This window comes from Chiloscyllium plagiosum, unplaced genomic scaffold (genome assembly GCF_037043375.1).
Source record: "Chiloscyllium plagiosum isolate Xiang-an unplaced genomic scaffold, Cpla_swu_hap1 HiC_scaffold_20, whole genome shotgun sequence".
Classification (NCBI taxonomy): domain Eukaryota; kingdom Metazoa; phylum Chordata; class Chondrichthyes; order Orectolobiformes; family Hemiscylliidae; genus Chiloscyllium; species Chiloscyllium plagiosum.
The window spans coordinates 50652803-50677017 of NW_028270158.1; the positions used below are offsets into that span (position 1 = coordinate 50652803).

General features: G+C 40.6%; 1 protein-coding gene and 1 pseudogene across 1 annotated transcript in view; both read right to left on the bottom strand.

The window, feature by feature from the left end:
- Nucleotides 1-18575, bottom strand: part of LOC122560427 (uncharacterized) — a 217752-nt gene extending 199177 nt beyond the window's left edge. Inside the window, exons 1-8 of the mRNA XM_087998070.1 lie at nucleotides 18464-18575; nucleotides 16861-16892; nucleotides 13369-13390; nucleotides 13239-13266; nucleotides 11945-12026; nucleotides 7911-8075; nucleotides 1658-1866; nucleotides 673-764 (exon numbers count right to left, since the gene is read on the bottom strand). Of these exons, the coding sequence (XP_087854196.1) occupies nucleotides 673-764; nucleotides 1658-1866; nucleotides 7911-8075; nucleotides 11945-12026; nucleotides 13239-13266; nucleotides 13369-13390; nucleotides 16861-16892; nucleotides 18464-18527 (694 nt within the window). The 5' untranslated portion in view covers nucleotides 18528-18575. The remainder of the gene's footprint in view (nucleotides 1-672; nucleotides 765-1657; nucleotides 1867-7910; nucleotides 8076-11944; nucleotides 12027-13238; nucleotides 13267-13368; nucleotides 13391-16860; nucleotides 16893-18463) is intronic.
- LOC122560373 (grpE protein homolog 1, mitochondrial pseudogene) lies at nucleotides 9155-11886 on the bottom strand (annotated as a pseudogene).
- Nucleotides 18576-24215: the final 5640 nt, after the last annotated feature.

The window sequence follows — 24215 nt, forward strand, 5'->3', positions numbered from 1 at the left end:
TTTAAAAGGATGACCCCCGATTCTTAAACAGTGAATCCTAGTTCTAGATTCTCCCATAACAGGAAATTTGGCAGAAGATACTGAAGCTTGAACACGCGCACCAACAGGTTCAAGAACAGTTTCTTCCCTGCCTTATTAAACTGCTGAATGGACCTCTCTAACTTCAAATAATGTTGATCTTCCTAATGTTGATCTTGCTTTGTCCCCCTCCCATGCAATGTAATTTGTACGCCTCACTCTATCTAAGCACCCTATGATATGTATGTCCCTGTATGTCCTTATTTGCTATCATCTGTCTGTACTGCTTGCAAAACAAAACTTTTCACTGTACTTGGATACATGTGACTACAATAAATAAAATCAAATTTTCTCTCCACGTCTATCCTATCAAGATCTCTTCAGGAGCTTACAACTGATTTAAGAAGTTTACAAATGGCCAGTCTTCATTCAACACAGAACAAATCAACTGAAAGCAAATTAATGACTTTACTAAACTCTGCCAAACTGTAATTAGGGATATTCTTGAGGTATTCCGCAAGTTAAAATGTTGAGGAACTTTTCAAGTTATACTGATAATCCTAACTCTCTGAGCAAATCTGGAACAAATTGAAATCATCTGTGAAAGAAATCCTATCATTTCAACAAATAAGTGTTGGTATTCCTATCACTTACCTGTGGCATTGATGTAACTAAAGATCCAGTCCTCCAGAGCTGCCTTTGTATCCAATGTCATCTCTGCCAGACCTGTGTTGAATCCTTGTACACTGATTGTCAGTGTTAAACACAAATATAAACATTTAGTTACTTAGAAAATTAGCTAATTGTAGTTAAAATGATTATCAGTTATCAAACTCTTGCCATTTTATTCTTTGTAACCTATAGCCGTCACCAGTTACTGCTGTCTTATCAGGCTATCATTGTTGAATAACAGACCTATTCCAACCATTATTATTTAATTATGACAATTAACATATGCATTTGATGTAAGCATCTAATGCACAATGCAATTATAAATTATTTAAATCACAGAAATAATGAGAACTAGCTCCAATGACTAAAGGATGGATAACCAAAAGATTTAAACTTAAGGTAAAATAAAACAAAGAACTGCAGATGCGGAAGATCTGAAACATATAAAAACTCTTCTCCTGTCAGGCAGAAGTTATAAAAGCTGAAACACATGAATCAACAGGTTCAAGAACAGTTTCTTTCCTGATGTTATTGAACTGCTGAATGGACCTCTCAAATTTCAAATCTAATGCTGATCTTGCTTTTGTACACCTCCCGTGCAACCATAACTTTGTATGTGCTGCTCTATTAACCCTATGGTCTGTATGTCCTTGTGTGTTATTATCTGCCTTTAATGCACGCAAAACAATTTTTTCACTGTACTTAGGTACAGGTGACAACAATAAATCAAATTAACTAAGGTCGCCTCCTGCACTGCAGTGAAAGAAGTCCCCACCTATCTAACCACTCCTTGTATCTCAAATCCTGCAAACAAACAAAGCAAAGACAGATTTGCCTGTCATTCTACCATAAACTATTTGCCTCTTGTTCTGCTGTCTCCCAAACAAAGCGAGAAGGAAAAGAATTTATCAAGAATACAAATTCTTTAACAAAATCCAAGTGTTAAATACAGAAAACCGTTCCTTACAATGCTTTGAAATCATCACATGATACGTTCCAGTATGGAAGAGATTGCAGAATGGGTTTAGAAATGCCAGCAATAAACGGTCTGAGGAGCTGTAGAAAGCTTTTGAGAAATGTTGCATTTTTTAATCTTGTATCGGCTTTATATCTCTCCCATGTGGCACGAAGGATTGTTTCTTTGGCCATCAGTGGAACCAAAAATGTGTCATTAATCTGCAAGAAGTCAAAATGTAAAGTCAATATCCTCAAAGACCAAAGTATAATTTCCCCACAAAGCAGACACAAAGAGAACCGCATCTGCAGGCATCTATGATTGTCAGAGTATAATAATCTGTTACATAGAGTGGTGCGGAGTTGCCAGTGTTGGACTGGGGTGGACAAGGTCAGAAGTTTATTTGAAATCACAAGCTTTCAGAGAATTGCTCCTTTGTCACCTGATGAACGAACAGCACTCTGAAAGCTTGTGATTTCAAATAAACCTGCTGGACTATAACCTGGTGTCACGTGACTTCTGACCTTTACATAGAGGATCCTGAAATTAAGTTCAAACATGTTATTAAATCAGTGTTTACCCTCTTTAATCTCTCTAATGCAATGTTTCCAATAAACCTAAAACTTGTGGTGACTTACATATCGCCAATTAATATACCTAAAAGGTGCCAGCATTGCTAACATAGCCCCTAACTCCTGGACCTCACTGGCAAATGTGATCAAGTTGCAGAATGGCTCAGAAAGCACAAGGGAACTCACAGTATGGTTTTAGGGATGCAAGTTGAGTGAAAACGCTATTTCCTATGGCATATGTACAATGCATTGAAGCAGTTCGCTCCATAGTCAGCAAAATGACTCTTTCCCTTTGCTAGCCAACAGAGAAGGAAAACTTGTCCTGTTGTGTTTATCTAACAGCATTATAAATACATTCAAAAAGAATGTATTTGGGAATTCATAGGCACATTAACGAAAGCATTCTTGTTTTTGAAACGACCTATTTTGAGAAGTCACCCTTCCAGACAGCTGATATTTAAAATGATAACCTTCACAGTAAATTTAATTAATATCTTAGCTAGTTAATAAACTCTTTGTTTCATATCAGAACAAATCAATTTCATTTCCACACCAACTCTTCAAGTACAACTTGATTCTAAACTACTCAAAAGTGAAGCCTTCACCCAGGGAGTTTAAGTCCACTCTGAATTAGTGTCACGTCATGCCAGAGGAAGTGATGGACGCAGATACAGTTACACTGTTTGAAAGACATTTGGATAAGTTCATGAAAAATAAAGTCTGGAGGGGGAAAGGCCAAATGGAGACAAGTGCGACTAAATTAGTTTGGGAACATGGTTGGCGTCATCTAGTTGGACTAAAGGGTTTGTAAGCTGTATGACGCTGTTTCCTGACACTATCTCTAATATCCACAGTTCTTTGTTTCATGGCGAACCTATCTTAAATTCCGTGGGTGGATTCAGTTGCATAGTCAGGTCAAAACATCCAAGCCAACTCCACAGCATAACTTTCATGTATGCTCTCTCTAATCTAGAAATTTTGGAGCTGGAACATTGGCATATTGGGACTTTTGTTCCTAATACCAGTACTGGCAACCTAACAGCAGATTGCAATTTCCAGTCTATGAATATTTTTGTGATGACTTTGCACCATCTAGTGGTGGAGTTTGATTGTACTGGCCTGGAACAAGAATTGGGTAAAAGAAATAACTGCAGATGCTGGAAACCAGATTCTGGATTAGTGGTGCTGGAAGAGCATAGCAGTTCAGGCAGCATCCGAGGAGCAGTAAAATCGATGTTTCGGGCAAAAGCCCTTCATCAGGAATGAATTGTCCAAGAATTACAATTGAATCAAACTTTAGCACATGCAAAGAAGCCATTAATGTCTGAGACTGCCCACCTCCAACTCCAACTGCCATCAAACAAAATTTGTTTCAATCCAATTTGTCCTAGACTTTCTTAGTTTTAAATTCTTTCATTATTTGCCATTTCCAAGAGAGAAGACCTAATACAGTTTATCTTTGTTTTAAGATTACTTACAGTGTGGAAACAGGCCCTTCGGCCCAACAAGCCCACACCAACCCTCCGAAGAGCAACCCACCCAAACCCATTCCCCTACATTTACCACGGGCAATTTAGCATGGCCAATTCACCTAACCTGCACATTTTTGGACTGTGGGAGGAAACCCACGGAGACATGGGGAGAATGTGCAAAACTCCACACAGACAGTTGCCTGAGGTGGGAATTGAACTCGGGTCTCTGGCGCTGTGAGGCAGCAGTGCTAACCACTGTGCCACCGTGCCACCCTCTTCAGCCACAATTCACTTATGTTCCCAGATCAAATGTATCTCTTCCAATAAATTAATGTCCTTTTTAAAATAAGGAGAACAAACTTTTTTAAAATTTTTTTCATTCGTTCATGAAATGTGTGTCCCGTTGCCTAGGCCAGGGTTTATTGCCCATCCCTTGTTGCCGTTAAGAAGTTGATAGCAGGCTGCCTTCTTGAACTACTGCAGTCCATTTGCTCTAGATTGACCCACAATAATGGTAGGGAGGGAGTTTCAGTATTTTGACCCAGTGACACACAAGGAACGCAATATATTTCCAAGTCTGGAAACTGTAATTCCACTGGGGAGCTATATAACTTTTTTAAAAACTTACCTCTCTGGATTTATATGTTATATCTCTTGCCATGCATCTCAATATCCTGTTTGTGTTTTGTTTTAAGTCCTGAAAACTCTGTGGCAATGATTGCAGTGACTGCCCCATTAAAATCCTAAAATTTCTTTTCTGCTCTAGAAAATCCCTCTGCCCAATCTCATAACTTTACACATTCCTATATTTCTGCTATTTCTCTTCCTACTGGTCAAGATCTTTTTGCAGCGATAGTCATTGTTTGCTATTTTGTCAGACTTCCTATATTTCACTCCAATGGGATTTAGCCAGAGCCCAGTCACCTCTGGGAGTCAGCTTGAGGACTTTTACAATGGTTTGAGCCGGTTCCTTCAGAAACTAGAGTTCACAATTTTCAGAGCTAACAGGTGTATCTACCCTGAACACTACTATTCTCCCCAATATGTCCCCTGGAGAATTTGGGGCATATGCTTTTCAATATTCCACCGGAGTATGTGGGGTACATTAATCAATATGGCCATTGCAAAATGGAGGGAGCTTATATGCTCAATATATCCAGTGGAGATTAAGGGCATTTTTATCAATATGCCCCCTGGAGAACAAGGGTAAACTCAATGTGTCCCCTGGATAATAGGGATAAACTCTTCATAATGCCTCTAGAGAATAGGGGTAAACTCCTCAATGTGCCCCTAGGGAATAGGGGTAAATTCCTCAATATTCCCCCTGGAGAATCGGGTTAAACTCAATATTGCCCCTGAAGAATAGGGGCATAACTCCTCAATATGCCCTTGGAGAATAGAAGGAAGCTCCTCAATATGCCCCTGGAGAATAGGGGCATAACTTCTCAATATGCCCCTGTAGGATAGAGGTAAACTCCTCAATATGCCTCCTGGAGAATAGGGGTAAATTACTCAATATGCCCCCTGGAGAATAGGGGTAAACTCCTCAATATGCCCCCTGAAGAATAGGGGTACATTCCTCAATATGTGCCCTGGGGAATAGGGGTACATTCCTCAATATGCCCCCTGGGGAATAGGGGTAAGCCCCTCAATGTGCCCCCTGAAGAATAGGGGTACATTCCTCAATATGCCCCCTGGGGAATAGAGGTAAACTCCTCAATGTGCCCCCTGGAGAATAGGGTAAACTCCTCTCCCCCTGGAGAATAGGGGTAAATTCCTCAATATGTCCCTGAGAGAATAGGGGTAAACTCGTCAATATGCCCAATAAACAATAGACAATAGGTGCAGGAGTAGGCCATTTGGCCCTTCAAGCCTGCACCACCATTCATTGTGATCATGGCTGATCATCCACCATCAGTATCCTGTTCCTGCCTTATCCCCATAATCCTTGACTCCACTATCTTTAAGGGCTCTATCCATCTCTTTCTTGAAAGTATCCAGAGACTTGGCCTCCACCGCCTTCTGGGGCAGAGCATTCCATATATCTGCCACTCTCTTTGGTCAAGAAGTTTCTCTTCAACTCTGTCCTAAATGGCCTACCCCTTATTCTTAAACTGTGTCCTCTGGTTCTGGAATCACCCATCAGCAGAAACATGCTTCCTGCCTCCAGAGTGTCCAATCCTTTAATAATCTTTTACATCTCAATCAGATCCCCTCTCATCCTTCTAAACTCAAGTGTATACAAGCCCAGTCGCTCCAATCTTTCAACATATGATAGTCAAGCCATTCTGGGAATTGAATATGGGTAAACTCTTGGAGAATAAGGGTGAACACCTCAATATGGCCCCCTGAAGAACAGGGGGAACCCCTCAATATGCCCCCTAGAGAATAAGTGTAATATTCTCAATATGCCCCCTGGAGAATAGGGGTAAACTCCTCAATGTGCCCCCTGAAAAATAGGGGTAAACTCCTCAAAATGCCTCCTGAGGAGTAGGGGTAAACACTTCAACATGCCCCCTAGAGAATATGAGTTAATTCCTCAATGTGTCCCTGTAAAATAGGAGCAAACTCCTCAATATGGGTAAATAGGGGTAAACTCGTCAATGCGCCCCCTGGAGAATAGGGGTAAACTCCTCAATATGCTTGCTGCATAATTGGGGTAAACTCTTCAATATCCCCTCTGGAGAATTAGGGTATACTCCTCAACATACTCTCTGGAGAATAGGTGTAAACTCCTTAATATACCCCTTGGAGAATTAGGGTAAACTTCTCAATATATCCACTGGAGAAAATGGGGATTATGGAACAGCGAGCATCTCATTACTATAAAGTGGATTTCCAACCATCTTCCCCATCCTGGATCATTGCTGTCTGCTCCTTTTGGAATTCCTGTTGCCAGTTGCAATCAGTAATAAGGGATCCATCTTCAAATGTATCTTCCAAGCATCTGACTCAAATACTGCCACTTGCTCCTGTTAGCTGTAAGTTCAAGGGAGCAGCAGGAATAGTTTTTGAGGTTATCTCTGCAGCCCTGTATTACGCACGATCTGCCAGTCTCTGTGCTAAGGCCTTCAAAATTGCTGATTTCTCAAGGAATTAGGAGGTCTAAAAGAGGTCATGAAATGTCCTTGGCAAGTAGAATTAAGGAGAATCCCAAAGCATGTTATAAACATTTTAGGAGCAGAAGAGCAGTTAGGGAAGGATTAGATTCACCCGAGGACTAGGAAGAAATTTATGCATTGAGCCAGAGGAATTGGGTGAGGTATTGAATGAGCTCTTTGTATCAGTATTCATCAAGGAGAAGGACATGGATAATCCTAAGGGGAAGGGTGTGTGTCAGGGGTTCTTCTGATCTATTAAATATCCATTTGCCTCTTTTGATTTTGAGTCCTGCTAAGTTTCATCCTTCAGTTTATATTTCATATCTCCAGCATCTGCAATATGTTGCTGTTATTTTGACCTATGAGTTCAAAGCTGGTTACTGATGTCTTCTTGGTATTCTTGGCTACTGATCTTCCTCATGACAGAAATTTCATCAGCAACCTGTCATCTTGTCAATAATGGTCCCTAACTGAGAGAAATCAATCACATTTGGGTCAGATTTAAAAGGATATACTAAAATCTGGCCCTGAACCAGAACTTTACCATATCGAAAGAATGCTATTTACATTTACCCTACCATAATTATTCTGCCATTTACTGATGTTCAATTGTATAAACTGGGCTTTAGTGAAAATTAAAAAGGGACCCAATAGTCTTACTGAGGAATCCGAATTCAGTTTCACCTGAATAAGATCTTATCTTCTAAACAAGGTTGATAAAATTAAGGATAAAATGCACCTATAGTATTAATCAGATTCTGGGCTTGAGCACACAGGTATAACACATTATCATTCTCTAAAAAGGAGATAGTGAAGTCCCTTCTGCATTAAGTTTTCTACCTGACCATTCATTCCTCATGACAAATCTTCAATATTCAAAAGTAGCCAATTGTGCACAGACAATTCAATGCAAAATTTGGATCTTAGAAAAGATTTTTTTGTTATTTCCAAATCAATATCCTTATGGTTTACAGATATGATCTGAAAGGAAATAAATACTTTCTATAGGTAAATAACTTTCATAGATTTCTATTAAAACACTCAGTGAAGTAATAATACTGTTTCCTTTGAATCTCCACACTTCCCATTATTCAAAATGGCTATTCATATTATATATTACCTTCGCATTGACCTTCTCCAGCAACTCCTCAAATTTCGATAGACTGATCTTCTGTATGAATAATATGGTAGCATTGACATCAGAGAGGCTCACAGGCCTCATGACAGCAAAACATTCGAAGATCGAGGCCAAATTGCTGCTGTTTAACTTTGCCAGCAAGTGACACTGAAAGAAAAAAAGACACATGGGAGCATTCACAACTATAATGTACAAGAAAAAGTTACAAAACAATAAAGTTTCATTAAAGGACAGTGAAGGTGCCATGTGAGAATTGCAATGAGGGAAGCACTGGCAATTGGCTCATGGAACGAAACAAACAATCAGAGTCTGGTAGTTTCCACATTTTGAGAATGACAAAATGTGGAAAATATATTCTAAAAGCTTTTGTTGGTGCAGGCCTGCATTAATCTCTTTGAAGGTCTAGTCATGCTGTATTGTAGGAGTGCTTCACCAGAATGTAGCAAGCAGCAGATGCCTCAGGGAAAACAAACATTGAAAGGGCTCCTCAAACAGATTTTGGATATATCTGTATATACAAACCACTAAGGTGGGCACTCTACACTAATTGTTTGCCTTTACCAATCTTGCATACAGCCCACATCTAGGTCATATGATGTGTTTCATTTTTACATTCATAGGATACTAGTGTAATGGGCAGGGGCAGAATTTATTCCCAGTCCCTGGTTGCTCTTCAGGAGATGAGATGCACTATTTCTGTGAACTGCTGCCATCTGTAAGTGTGTATTGCATATTGTTATAGTGATTTTGTCAGAATGAATGGCTCACTGACCATTGCAAAAGGCAGTTAAGATTCAGCACACACTGCTGTGATTCAAATTCACAAACAAAACTGACTGTATTCTTCCTGAAAGGGCATAAGTTTGGGTTTTTTTCAATTAATTCAGAAGATATGATAGTCATTGGTTAGACAAACATTTATTGTTCATCCTTAAGGACAGCAGATTTCCTTCCTTACTGTCCAAATAGGATTTTGCATCAATCAACAACGGCCATTAAGCCAGATTTTAATTGAATTTGAGTGCCACTGTCTGTCTTGGTGGGATTCAAACCCATGGCCCCTGAAATAACTCCACTGAGGCTGGTATGCTGACACCAAAAGTCATCCTTTATTTACCTGCGCACAGTATACAGGCTCTGACCAGCGAACACACAGCCAGAGTGTCCCTAGAATGAGGAGAATCCCTGAGACTCCTGGTTATTTTTTAAAATTTAGTCAAATTTATTTAAATTGTGGTATCTTTAACAATTGAAGTAGTTAGCTTCTCAGTGCTTCCTACAAGTAAGGGAAATAAATTGTCCAATTATGCAATCATTCCTTGAAATCTATAGAATATACAGGGACTAATTCCGTATATCAATTCCTGCTGTTGCATTACAAGTGACACCGACACAGAAAATGTTGGCACCTATAATTTACACATACAGGAATATTAAATCTAATATTTCATTACTGTTAGAAAACTGATCAAGTTATGCTTAAATTAATTGAATTCAATTTTGTACAATGTACAATTCACAATTAAGGACTAAATGATAAATACTAAACAGTCCACAAAGAGGATAGTTACTTACGTATTAGACCAGACAAATAGATGCTTTGAACAACAGATATTTTCCTTATGAAAACTAGTTTAGCTTTTATAATATGAAGTGTAGAGGAAAAAAGATGCGGCAAAAGACAACTGGATAGTAATTACATTAGACAATAACTAAGACCAAATGTACAATGTTACATACTAACTCTGGAGGAAAAAAGGTCTGTTGCAAACTGTGTGGGAGGCAGTTAATAGATCTGAATATTTATTGATGACCAATAACTCAAACAGGAAAAAAAAGCTCATTTCACTTGATTGTGAAACATCTTTCAAACCTACAGACCCTCAGATTTTCTATGAGAAACTAAGATTATCTTCAATTCTTCATAAACAGAAAAACAATATCCATTAGTCAAAGAGATGAACTGCATTCTACTGTTGTCAGTCCTAAATATAGTTATTCTGTTCCTTTGACAACACCAACTAGTGCTGTTTGAAGGGTGCGTCCATGAAGCTTGTACCCTATCTTGGTCACCAGTGCCACTGAACCAGGCTCTTTTCCTTCCACTGGAGTGTGGAAAAGAGCTTCATGTTCACATGGATCAAATCTTGCTCCAAGAGGGTTCAACTTGATGAGACCATGCTTGCAAGGCACTTTCTGAATTTGTCCTTCGGTCATGATTAGACTCTTCAATTGCGGGTTCTGTCCTGAGATCTCTTCTTTCGGCACACTTTCTGTTGCTTTTTCAATAATATCTGCCACCTCCAACAAGTCTTTGCAGAATCCTTGAATACCATATAATTTAGCTTCTTCAACCAGTTTTTGGCTCCTTTGACGTATATTTTCAGCATCTGCTAGTGCTCGTTTATACCTGTCTGTAAGGTCCTTCCGTTGCTCCTCCAGCTTATTCTTTTCCTCCACAAGTATTTTCTCTGCTGGACTGGGTTCTGCTTTGTCTGCATTCTGAATCTGGCTTTGGTCATCATCGTGGCTTTGTCCACCGTTTTTCTGTCGAGTTGCTGTACAGAAAATTCTGTGGACAGCGAAGCTGCTGCCGTTCCAGCCCGACCAGGCTCTGACCGCTGCGGAGAGCACAAGGCCCCTATCCCGGCCCGGGCAGGCTCTAACAGCCACGGAGAGCGCGAGGAGACTCCTGTTTATTTTTTTTTTTAGTGAACAGGATGCCTAACACTCCTGTGCTGGTGCTGCGTGGATAAAATGGAGGTCTGAAGCTGAAGTCATAGGTACACTGAATTTACTCTACAGAGACAGATATCCCGTGCCAAATGGAGAGTCCTCGACACTAATCTAGCTCCCTCAGTGCCAGCTCTCAGGGTGAGCAGAACTTTAACACTCCTGTTTTTTTTCATTTTTTTTTTTAAGGAGAGTCCTTGCACATACACTGGTCCAGCTCCCTCAAGAGTCAGCTCTCAGAGTGAAATGACCCTCTGTCACTCCTGTTTATTTATTTTTTATTTTTTTTATTTCCCATGTTGTGTGTGTGCAGGTGTGAGACATAGTGAGAGACACAAGGTGCACAAATCTTTATTCAGAGACTCCTGTTTATACCCGTCAGGTACCAGACCTGTTTGGTCCAGGTTAACAGCTCAATGCAATCCACGTGGCCAACCTCGCTCCAACCATTACACCCCTAGAACATTGGCCTGTGGTTCTGCATTACTATCCAGCTATGTTACCATCTACCATTATCTCCCTGTCACTGAACAAGATTGTTTTTAAATAAATATCCGATAGTTTCATGATCATGATCACCGTGACTAAGACCAGCTTTTTATTGCAATTTAAATGCCACAGATGTCAAAATTTGAACTCCTAACTCTGGACCTTTAGCCTTGACCTCTGTTTTGTTGATGCAGCAACACAAACATTATGTTACCAAATTCCCTACAAAGGCTGTGCTTCCAGCCATAATATTACAGATATAGTAGGCTGCTGTGTACACATCGTTTAATAACACGATAATCAGAAAGGAGTGCGATAGGCTCTTGAGAAAAGTTTAAAATGTGAAGTCACGGGATGTGTATTTTAGAGCAATGGTTACACATGTTAAAGGAGTCCAATAATTTTGTTGTTCTGGCATTAATTGGCATTTTGCTCACTGTATGTATGGATTTACTTTCCTATTTTAATCCTACCATCTCCTTCTTTGTCTCAGTGTCTGATTAAAGTATTACATAAACACAAGTATCCCTGTTGCTAAATATTTACTCCTCATGATCAATAAGTTTCAACTTGGATGTTTCTGTATTTCCTTATCATTTTAATTTTTTTCTCTACAAAATGGGAGAAAGGGATGAAATTTAGAGAGTCCAAATGTCTAATTCACATTTCTAAATGTTGTCAGATTTCTTTACAATGCAGCCGCAATTGTCTGCCAGGCAATTACTGTCAGCTTCATTAACCAAGACCAAGTTATAAGATTACACATTCCTACTCTTCACTTGTAATGCCCATACCTGAACACACGCATATTGTGAGACGGTGAAGATACAGAAATCACTTAGATTGCCAGAACGTAGTTTGGATTCCAGTGCCATGCTGTAAGGAAATAATTGTTTTAGATAATAATATGTGAATGCAAGATACAACTGTGTATATAATATAGGGTAGATAGTTAGAATTTTAAAAACTGAGGTTAGATTTAATTCATTGCATTTAATGTCATAACTTTTCGCATTATAATTTTCCCATTTGTGACCTAAAGTTCATGTGCTAATTGTAACCTGCATTTTGGTACTTTATTTATTCATTCGCAGGATGAGGGCGTCGCTGGCTAGGAACTGGAATTCTGCAGTTATTAAGGTCAGATTGAGACCAGCATGTGGTAAATTGGATTCCCCAGACAAACATTCAAGGCCCAACTTTAACTCAGGGAAGGATCAGTCAGTTTGTGTCAGGTCCTGGACTACAAGGCCTGGACAGCTTTCCTCACTTGGACTTCACTTAAATATTGAAGTCTGAAGTCTCACACAGAGCTGGGCGACATTGTCAGGTCAGTGGGGAATGCTATTTTGGGCAAGTGACTGTCACAACCAGGTGGCCAGATGAACAGTGCACTGCAGTCAGGTGTAATAGAGGCTGATTTCCATCAGGGATTGAAGGAGAGAAGTATATATAAAGCAAGGACGTCCTTGGGAGCTGGGGAAGTCCAACCTCTTGTGGCCTGAAATTTAAAATGAAACCATAATTTGTACTTCCCGTGCTGGGGCTCAATTGTCTTTTGAGCCAGCTGTCAACAGAGCTGACCTGACATAGAATCCACCAACACTTCAACTAAGGCATTTTTTTTTATTCATTTGTGGGAAGTGGGTGTCACTGGCTGACCAGCATTTATTGCCCATCCCTAGTTGCCCTTGAGAAAGTGGTGGTGAGCTGCTTTCTTGAACCGCTGCAGTCCACATGCTGTGGATTGACCCACAATGCTGTTGGGGAGGATGGAATCAGGAACAAGAGCCAATAATGTCACTGGAAATCAAACTGCATATTTAGTAGCATCCCGACAGTATGGGAACTATTGTCCTTTAAAACTTAGTAGATTAAGATAAAGGCATTGGGTAACCTCCCTTCCCCAGCAGTGGGGCGTTAAAATGTTGGCCAGCTGGTCTAGCCCCAGCCTTTACATATGAAAGTTATGAACAGCCTTACACCCAAACATCAGCATTCTATCAAGGAGAAATGTTGCCCTCATAATGATGGAGTACTGGAGCTTAAAGATCAATTAATGTTATGATAGTTGATCCTTCAACATACCTATTGTTGCCTTCACATATTCGCTGTTCTATAACAGGGAAGTAAAGGGAAAACGATTAATTACAAAATTCTGCAAATCCCCAAAACTGAAACAGTCTTCAAAAATCATATGAAAGTCACTCCCACTTACCATCTGGGAAAAGGCCATTACACTAAGAAGGAACAAGAAAATATTTTAATAATTTGTGACTGTAAGTTTAAATACATGAAGTAGAGAACTTCCCTGGAGCTCTTACAAGTTCTGGCTGTTACTTCAGGAAGAGCACAGCAGAAATTCTCAGAGAAAAGGTGCCAACATTAGATGGCATATTTCCAGCATTCAGCCTATTTTCTGTCAACGTACAGCTACAGATTGTACGAAACCCAGGTAAGTTTGAAATGGAATTATTTAAACCCTGTAAAATCGGTGAACTTTTTGACAAGTTCCACTTAATGGGGCATTGGCATCAGTTTTGGAACCAGGGGGATCTGTACCGTTGGGACGGTCTCCACCTGAACCGATCAGGTACCAATGTTATGGCGAAGAGGATAAATAGGGTGGTCAGTAGGACTTTAAACTTCTGAGTTGGGGGGAAGGGAAAGTGAAAGCGAAAGGGAGTATGGAGTTAAATGAAAAGATAAGCAGCAGGATAGCATGTGTGCAGGCGGATTTAAACTTGAGGCAGACTGGGAATGCAGCAAAAAGGAAGGATAACTTAGGACATCTTATGACTTCCAATATTTCTAATGATAAGAAAGTTAGTATTAAGGCACTTTACCTGAATGCTCGTAGCATTCATAACAAAGCAGATGAACTAATGGCACAGATCTTCGTGAATGATTATGATGTGGTAGGCATCACAGAGACATGGTTGCAGGGGGTTCAGGACTGGCAGTTAAACCTCCAAGGATTTACAACTTATCGAAAAGACAGGGAGGTGGGCAGAGGGGGCAGGTTGCTTTGTTAGTTAAGAACAAAATTAAATCTATGGCACTGAATGACATAGCGTCAGATGATGTGCAATCTGTGTGGGTGGAATTGAGGAACCACAAAGGCAAAAAAACCATAATGGGAGTTATGTACAGACCTCCTAACAGTGGTCAGGACCAGGGGCACAACATGTACCGGGAAATAGAGAAGGCATGTCAGAAAGGCAAGGTCACGGAGATCATGGGAGACTTCAATATGCAGGTGGACTGGGTAAATAATGTTGCCAGTGGATCCAAAGAAAGGGAATTCATGGAATGCTTACAGGATGGCTTTTTGGAACAGCTTGTCATGGAGCCCACAGGGGAGCAGACTATTCTGGACCTAGTGCTATGTAATGAACCAGACTTTATAAAAAATCTTAAAGTAAGGGAACACTTAGGAAGCAGCGATCATAATATGGTAGAGTTCAGTCTGCAGTTTGAAAGAGAGAAGGCAAAATCGGATGTAATGGTGTTACAGTTAAATAAAGGTAATTATGAGGGCATGAGAGAGGAACTGACGAAAATAGACTGGAAGCAGAGCCTAGCGGGGAAGACAGTAGAGCAAAAATGGCAGGAGTTTGTGGGTATAATTGAGGACACTGTACAGAGGTTCATCCCCAAGAAAAGAAAGATTATCCGGGGAGGGATTAGACTGCCATGGCTGACAAAGGAAGTCAGGAAACGTATTAAAGAAAAAGAGAGATCCTATAAAGTGGCCAAGAGCACTGGGAAATCAGAAGATTAGGAAGGCTACAAAAACAAACAGAGGATAACAAAGAGAGAAATAAGGAAGGAGAGGATCAAATATGAAGGTAGGCTAGCCAGTAACATTAGAATGATAGTAAAAGTTTCTTTCACTACATAAGAAACAAACGACAGGCAAAAGTAGACATTGGGCCACTTCAAACTGATGCTGGAAGCCTAGTGATGGGAGATAAGGAAATAGCTGGAGAACTTAATAAGTACTTTGCGTCAGTCTTCACAGTGGAAGACATGAGTAATATCCCAACAATTAAAGGGAGTCAGGGGGCTGAGTTGAGTATGGTTGCCATTACAAAAGAGAAAGTGTTAGAAAAGCTAAAAGGTCTTAAAATTGATAAATCTCCTGGCCCCGATGGGCTACATCCTAGAGTTTTGAGGGTGGTGGCTGAGGAAATAGTGGAGGCGTTGGTTGAGATCTTTCAAAAGTCACTGGAGTCAGGGAAAGTCCCGGATGATTGGAAGATCGCTGTTGTAAACCCCTTGTTCAAGAAAGGATCAAGACAAAAGATGGAAAATTATAGGCCAATTAGCCTAACCTCGGTTGTTGGTAAAATTCTAGAATCCATCATTAAGGATGAGGTTTCTAAATTCTTGGAAGAGCAGGGGCGGATTAGAACAAGTCAACATGGATTTAGTAAAGGGAGGTTGTGCCTGACAAACCTGTTGGAATTCTTTGAAGAGGTGACAAGTAGGTTAGACCAGGGAAACCCAGTGGATGTGGCCTATCTAGACTTCCAAAAGGCTTTTGATAAGGTGCCACACGGGAGGCTGCTGAGCAAGGTGAGGGCCCATGGTGTTTGAGGTGAGCTACTGGTATGGATTGAGGATTGGCTGTCTGACAGAAGGCAGAGAGTTGGGATAAAAGGTTCTTTTTCGGAATGGCAGCCGGTGACAAGCGGTGTCCCACAGGGTTCAGTGTTGGGGCCGCAGCTGCTCACGTTATATATTATTGATCTGGATGAAGGAACTGGGGGCATTCTAGCAAAGTTTGCCGATGATACGAAGTTAGGTAGTACTGAGGAAGTGGGGAAGCTGTAGAAGGATCTAGACAGTTTGGGAGAGTGGTCCAGGAAATGGCTGATGGAATTCAATGTGAGTAAATGCGAGGTCTTGCACTTTGGAAAAAAGAATACAAGCATGGACTACTTTCTAAACGGTGAGAAAATTCATAAAGCCAAAGTAGAGAGGGATCTGGGAGTGCTAGTCGAGGATTCTCTAAAGGTAAACATGCAGGTTGAGTCCGTGATGAAGAAAGCGAATGCAATGTTGTCATTTATCTCAAGAGGGTTGGAATATAAAAGCACCATTGTGCTACTGAGACTTTATAAAGCTCTGGTTAGGCCCCATTTGGAGTATTGTGTCCAGTTTTGGTCCCCACACTTTAGGAAGGACATACTGGCACTGGAGCGTGTCCAGCGAAGATTCACAAGGATGATCCCTGGAATGGAGATCTAACATACGAGGAACGGCTGAGGATCCTGGGATTGTATTCATTGGAGTTTAGAAGAGTAAGGGGAGATCTAATAGAAACTTACAAGATAATACATGACTTGGAAAGGGTGGACGCTAGGAAATTATTACCGTTAGGCGAGGAGACTAGGACCCGTGGACACAGCCTTAGAATTAGAGGGGGTAAATTCAGAACAGACATTTCTTCAGCCAGAGAGTGGTGGGCCTGTGGAATTCATTGCCGCGGAGTGCAGTGGAGGCTGGGACACTAAATGTCTTCAAGGCAGAGATTGATAAATTCTTGATGTCACAAGGAATTAAGGGCTACGGGGAGAATGCAGGTAAGTGGAGTTGAAATGCCCATCAGCCATGATTGAATGGCGGAGTGGACTCGATGGGCCGAATGGCCTTACTTCCACTCCTATGTCTTATGGTCTTATGGTCTTAAGTTCTGACTTACCACTTGAGTGTTCGCAGGTGTGACCAAAAAGGCTGGAAAAAAAGATACCAGAAAAATGCTGTTAAAAGAAGTTCTCTGAAACTTGCAGGCTTTGCTATTCATTAATACAACACGTCTTAGTGAGTTGGTGAAGCAGATTTATATTCCAATTTTTTTCAGGCGTGGGAGCAGCTCACCATCTCTCACTCATTATTATCCTGACTAGACTGAAAGGCTTTTGTAGTGCAGTGATAGTGTCCCTACCTGTTCAAATTCTGCCTGCTCCAGAGATGTAACAAATTCACGAAACAGGTCGATTAGAAAATAATATTCACTAGACTGACTCCCTTTGGATACATTGAAGGTAAGCTCCTGCAGATGTGGGGCAGGCATTTGTTCTGATGTGATGTTAGTTCTAGTACTTGTTGTTCACAAGAACCCACAGAGATTATGCAACACAAGTGACGACCTATACATAATCCTAGTGAAGGTGCTCTTATGGCGCAGTGGTAGTGTCCCTATCTATCAGTCAGAAAGTCTGGGTTCAAGTCTCACTTGCTCCACAGCTATGTCATAACAACTCTGAACAGGTTGGTTAAAAATATCTGCACCACTTAAGTGAGCAAACAGGGTCTAATGCAATGATCTGCATGGTTAACAGGCCTCTCTTTGACTTGGGGTATTGCAGCTGCCCAAAAGACTAAAATGCTACAAGATCAGATGTGGTCACCTACTTCCACTAATTTCTATGTTTTGCATTGCTATCTAATGCAGAACTGTTACTGAGGAACGGTTTTCACACAGATGGATTAGTGACCCAACTATGTTGTAGGAATTTGTGTTGGAAGATGCTGAGGTAAATTATACGCAATAGCGTTTTGACTGTTTCCTCAGACATCTGAGCCAAGTTCCAAATGTTTTGCCCTATTGTTAGTAGGCCTGAACTAGCATGTACATGGCCTGACTTCTGTGTACCTTGTTGTTTGGAGAGAGAGAAATGTACACATAATTTTCCATCCACGTTATGTGTTACTAACCCAGATGGCGTTGATCATCAATTAAGGGTAATATCAGTGAAGGAAATGACAGAAAAGGGAAACATATTATTAAAAATTCACTGATATCTAATCTGAGAATTTATCCATAAATGTCTCTTAGCTTTAGAATGTGGGTGGCACGGTGGCACAGTTCAATTCCCGTTTCAGGCGACTGACTGTGTGGAGTTTGCACGTTCTCCCCGTGTCTGCATGGGTTTCCTCCGGGTGCTCCGGTTTCCTCCCACAGTCCAAAGATGTGCAGGTCAGGTGAATTGGTCATGCTAAATTGCCCGTAGTGTTAGGTAAGGGGTAAATGTAGGGGTATGGGTGGGTTGCGCGTCGGTGTAGACTTGTTGGGCCGAAGGGCCTGTTTCCACACTGTAATGTAATCTAATCATATACATTAAAACAAGCATCAATGGATCAGCACCTCTTTACTGAAGAATACTACTTACACTATTGGCAAAGTAACAGTGATACAAATGGTGTATGCTATTCTTGGCTTATAAAAACTTGTGTCCTCTTACTATTTTCCAGCTTTGTTGCATTACACTTTCCAACAAAGTTTGTTGACAAAATAAACTTACTGATTGCGATGCTGACAAGGATAGTCCAAGGGCAAGGCCATTTTAGAACCATCTTCAGCTGCATTGTTGTGAAATGATTGTCCTTTCCAAATCAAATGCAGCTGTCCATCCTGCAAATAGAATTATTTACAGCTTCAGTTTAACAAATATTGTGGAGGAATACAGGAACAATTGTGATAACATACAAATTACAGCCTATTCAAAAATGTAAGGGATGTAGAGCCTTTTTCTCAATACCTTCTAAAGAATAGGATAATGGAAATTATTGCTTGAGTAGCATTAAATCACAACAATAATTTGCATTTACCTAGAACTTTTAAAATCGTAAACATCCTTATGAAGATTAAACATACAAATCCTGTTTAAGCGATTGTTTAAAAAATCATGCTTGAATTGAAAACCTACATCCATCTAAAATGTTCAATAGTGGTGTCAGTTGACTCTCCAGTTGTCACCTCATCAAATAACTCAATTAAATTTGACAAACATGACCTGTCCTTGACAAAGCCATGTGGACTGTTCAGTATTAAGTTAGCTTTCTTAAGGTGTATCTTTACCTTCTCCCTTTTTACAGCCTCCATCAGTTTTCCCACGATTGATATCAAGCTGACAGGTCTGTAGATTCCTGGGTTATCCTTTCCCCCTTTCTTAAACAATGGTGTCACATTTTCAATCCTCCAGTTCCCTGAGACTAATACTGTATTCAGAGAGGCCTGGGAAATTTCTGTGAATAGCTCCATAATTTGCTGCCTCCCCTCCCTCAGCAATCTAGGATGCATCCCAACCAAGCCTGGTGACTTCTCTACCTGGTGTACTGCCAGCCTTTTTAGCACCTCTTTATTACCTATCACTGAGATGCTCAGTTGCTCAACGCCCACATTTTCAACGACGCCATTGTCACCATTTTCTAATTTGGCAAGGACAGAAGCAAAATATTAATTTAGTTCCTCTGCCATATCCTTTGCTTCAGTGAGCAGCTTACCCTGCTTGGCCCTTATGGGCCCCACTCTGTCCTTCACTATTTCATTCCTATTAATATGTGGAAGAACATTCTACTATGTGTTTTAGCGCAGTTTGGGATCCTTTCCTCATGCTTCCTCCTAGTCTTTCTTATTCCAGCGTTGGCCTCTCTCCTGCATTTGAGCTACTCTTCCTGATTTCTATTGCTATTATTATTCTGGTATGCATCACATGCCGCCTTTCTCTTCTTTATTTTCTCATCAATATTCTTAGTCATCCAGGGTTTTCTAGCTCCAGAAATGTTTGCAACATGAGAAGCATGCCCGAAACAGAATACCTTGGAAAAAAGTACTAATCAGACTAAAGACTGACAAGTCTACTGAACCTGATGGCCTGCAACCTAGGAGCCTTTGAGGCGGCTGCAGGGATAATAAACACAATGGTTATAATCTTCCAAAATTCCTTGGATTCTAGAAAACACTTAGTGAATTGGATAAGGTAACATCTCTATTTCAGAACGGAGGGAGGCAAGAACAAAAGATTACAAGTCCACTTAGCCTAATATTTGTTGTTGGGAAAATTCTGAAATACCATTATTGAAGAAGTGGTACCTGGATATTTAGAAAAATCTTAATACAATCTTGCAGAGACAATATGTAAGGGAAATCATGTTTGAAAGGTTTATCAGTGTTCTCTGGGAATTTAATAAGCAAGTTGGAGAAAAGGGAACCAGGAGATACTGTGTATTTGGATTTTCACAGACATTGATGAGCTGTCATATAATTGGTTATTGCACAAGATAACAGATTGTGTCAGAGATAATCAATTCGCATAAATTGGGTATTTTTCCCATCAAACAAGAAACAGAGACTCAGTGTTGTTGAACAGAGAGACCGCTTCAAGTACATAGTTCCTTGAAAGTTGTGTTGCAGGTTGGTGAAGAAGGCATTTGACACGCTTGCCTTCATTGGTCAGAGTATTGAGTATAGGAGTTGGGACATCATGTTGCAGCTGTGCAAGATATTGATGAGGCCACTTTTGGAGTACTACGTACAGTTCTGACCGCCCTGGTCTAGGAAGGACATTATTCAACTGGAACAGGTAATAGAAAAGATTTGCAAGGATGTTACCAGGACAAGTAGGTTTAGGTTATGAAGAGAGGCTGGATAGGCTGGGACTTTTTCCACTGGAGCATAGGATATTGCGAGGTGACCTTATGATTATATTAGATTCCCTACAGTGTGGAAACAGGCCCTTCAGCCCAACAACTCCACACCAACCCTTCGAAGAGTAATTCACCCAGACCCATTTCCCTCTGGTAAATGCACCTGTAGTGGTTCATAAAATCATGAGAACATACATAAGATGAATGGAAAAGGTTTTTTTTTCCCCAGGGCATCGGAGTTCAAAACTAGAGGACATAGGTTTAAAGTGAGAAGGGAATGATTTAAAATAAACCTGAGTGACAGTCTTTTTATACAGAGCGTGGTGCGTATATGGAACAAACTGCCAGTGGAAGTGGTAAATGCAGGTGCAATTACAACATTTAAAAGACATTTGGACAGGTACATGGATAGGAAAGATTTAGAGAGATATGGGCCAAATGGGACTAGTTTAATTTGGGGAACCTAGTCAGAATAGATGAGTTGAACCGAAGGGTCTATATCCATGCTGTATGATGCTATGACTCTAATAAATGGGCCATTTTCATGTTAGCAAACTGTAAGTATTGATGTGCCATAAGAATTGATAATGTATGTATTGTCAATACATACATTGAGAATATCTATGTATTTCAGGCAATAGGTGAGAAATCACATTGTGAGGAGCATTCAAGGAGTCAGCGAGTAGATAGTTTAAGTCACCTCTGGCAGAGAAGAACATAATATGGGAAAATGTAAAGTAGTCCAACTTTGGCAAGTAGAAAAGGAGATTCTTAAATACAAAGATGGATTCTTAAGGGTTCTGAGAGACATGGACTTTAATGAAAAGCCTATGTTAACTTCTAGAACATTTCTCATCACCTTTAGCTTCTCACTGGCAGCTCAGCGAGATTCACACTAGTGAGTTGACAATTAAGACATATTATTGCATGTTAAATGCCTTGATGATGACCTAACTGGGCTCAATAATGTTCAGCTTCCCATCTGACCAAACTCATCAGGCAAACTCAATGGTGAGAAAACTTGACGTGGAAATCTGAGCAGCTATCTGCCAAATTCAGCTTACCGCTTAGTCCATGTTGCATTCAATGAAACTGTAGCTCAGGACAGTATCCATAGGCACCCTTCTATCTGGGACATTGGCATCCAGCGTCTGCCAACCTATCATGACTTTAATGGCACTTCTCTGATACACTTGCAAGTCACTGAGGAAGAACAGACTCACAATGCAGGGTGCACCAGCAACTACAGCAGGGATACTTTGCACATACAGGTATGGACGCTGCTCAAGCATTGAAGTGGACTGCATCTTAAGGCTGCTAGTTTGCTCTTTCAGTGCTCCTTTACTTAGCACCTACCTGCATGTTCACGGCATCATGCCTACCCCATGTCATGTCTGTTAGCGCACTGGCACATCAGCCAGAGCCAAAAGGCTGTCACTACTGCTGTACTACTTCAGACACATGCAAATTGGCAATTTCTCCATAGGGCAAAGGCAAGTGTTACCAAAGACAGCAGAAGTAAACATGTTGATAGAATTCCTCCTTCCCAACACTAAATGGGAAATCATGAAATGTTAGGCAATGTGTGACTTCTGCAGAAACTTTGCATCAAACATCAGCACAATAGCTGTCCCCCCAATTTATTTATTGCAAAACCTGGCATAGGTAATGTATTCAAAAGTGTTCTGAGGAATTGCTGAGAACTTGATCACAATACTAACCAGCCAATCAGTATTGGGGTGTCCCTGATTTCACTAAACCCTTTTAAAGTGTGATTGATGCTATTGACTTGGTCTGGAGGTGTTTTTATGCAAGTATCTAAAAGAGGCATAGAGAAGCCAGTAGGGTATTTTTCTATGTAACACAATTGGCATCAGAAAAAATATTCTACAGTAGGAAAAGAGCTTGGAGATTGAAATGTTTTAGAACCAAAACAAAGTTGAAATCCATCACATCCACAAATAAATAAACACCAAGGATAAGAGAGACCTTGGAGTGCAGGTTCACAGCTCCTTGAAAGTGGAGTCGCAGGTAGATAGGATAGTGAAGAAAGCATCTGGCATGCTTTCCTTTATTGGTCAGACTACTGAGTACAGAAGTTGGAAGGTCATGTTGCGGCAGTGCAGGACATTGGTTAGGCCCTTGTTGGAATATTGCATGCAATCCTGGTCTCCTTCCTATCAGAAGGATGTTGTGAAACTTGAAAGGGTTCAGAAAAGATTTACAATGATGTTGCCAGGGTTGGAGGATTTGAGCTATAGGGAGAGGCTAAGGGGTGTTTTCCCTGGAGCGTCGAAGGCTGAGGGGTGACCTTATAGAGGTTTACAAAATCATGAGGGGCATGGATAAGAGAAATAGACAAATTCTTTTCCATGAGGTGGGGGAGTCCAGAACTAGAGGGCATAGGTTTAGGGTGAGAGGGGAAAGATATAAAAGAGACCTAAGGGGCAACATTTTTCACGCAGAGAGTGGTACGTGTATGGAATGAACCACCAGAGGAAGTGGTGGAGGCTGGTACAATTGCAACATTTAAAAGGCATCTGGATGGGTATATTATTAGGAAGGGTTCGGAGGGATATGGGCCTGGTGCTGGCAGGTGGGATTAGATTGGGTTGGGATATCTGGTCAGCATGGACAGGTTGGACCGAAGGGTCTGTTTCTGTGCTGTACATCTCTATGACTCTATGGGCGGCACAGTGGCTCAGTGGTTAGCACTGCTGCCTCACAGCACCAGGGACCTGGGTTCAACCCCTGTCTCGGGCAAGTGTATATGTGGAGTTTGCATATTTTCCCCGTGTCTGCGTGGGATTCCTCTGGGTGCTCCGGTTTCTTCCCACAGTCCAAAGATGTGCAGATTAGGTGAATTGGCCATGCTAATTTGCCCGTAGTCTTAGTTGTGGGAGTAAATGCAGGGGAATGGATCTGGGTGGGTTGTTCTTCAGGGGGTCAGTGTGGACTTGTTGGGCTGAAAGGCCTGTTTACACACTGTAGGGAATCTAATCTATAATCCCTTAGTCTTTGTCATAGGGTTTAAGAATCAAAATGTTAGTCTGTCTTGGTAGAGTTTGCTAATTCAGTCATATAACAAAAGATTTTCTATACTTCTGGAAAAGGTAGCACATCAGCAATGATACTATTGAGAAATTAATGGTTGGAATAATTTGGCGATTGAATAGGTTATAAGAAATTGATATGGAAAATAAATAGATGGGAATGGATAACTTAAGTTTTTTAATGTGTATTCATGTTGCATCCATTTTCATGAGTACATCATAATAATGTGCATTTGAAAATGGTATTTTGTTTGCCAAAAGTGAAGGCATGCTTGGAATATATGTTTTTATTTATGAACCATGTGAAAAAGCAAATAATACAGAATTGTTTTGGACACTTCCTGAATCTACAAAAGTTTTTAATCATCTGGTTTCTCGGAAATGAAGTGAAATGACTTGTGGTTGCCTATTGTTTACAGAAAGTGGTGATCTTCGGAAAAAGGTAAGAGCTTTTAGGGAGATATTAGATGAGGTTTATGGTAATTATTTGCTGAATAAACTAGTTTTGAAAACACTATAGGGGTCACTATTCTAATGGTTGCATAGCAACTCCTTTTGGACTTCGTTGCATTTT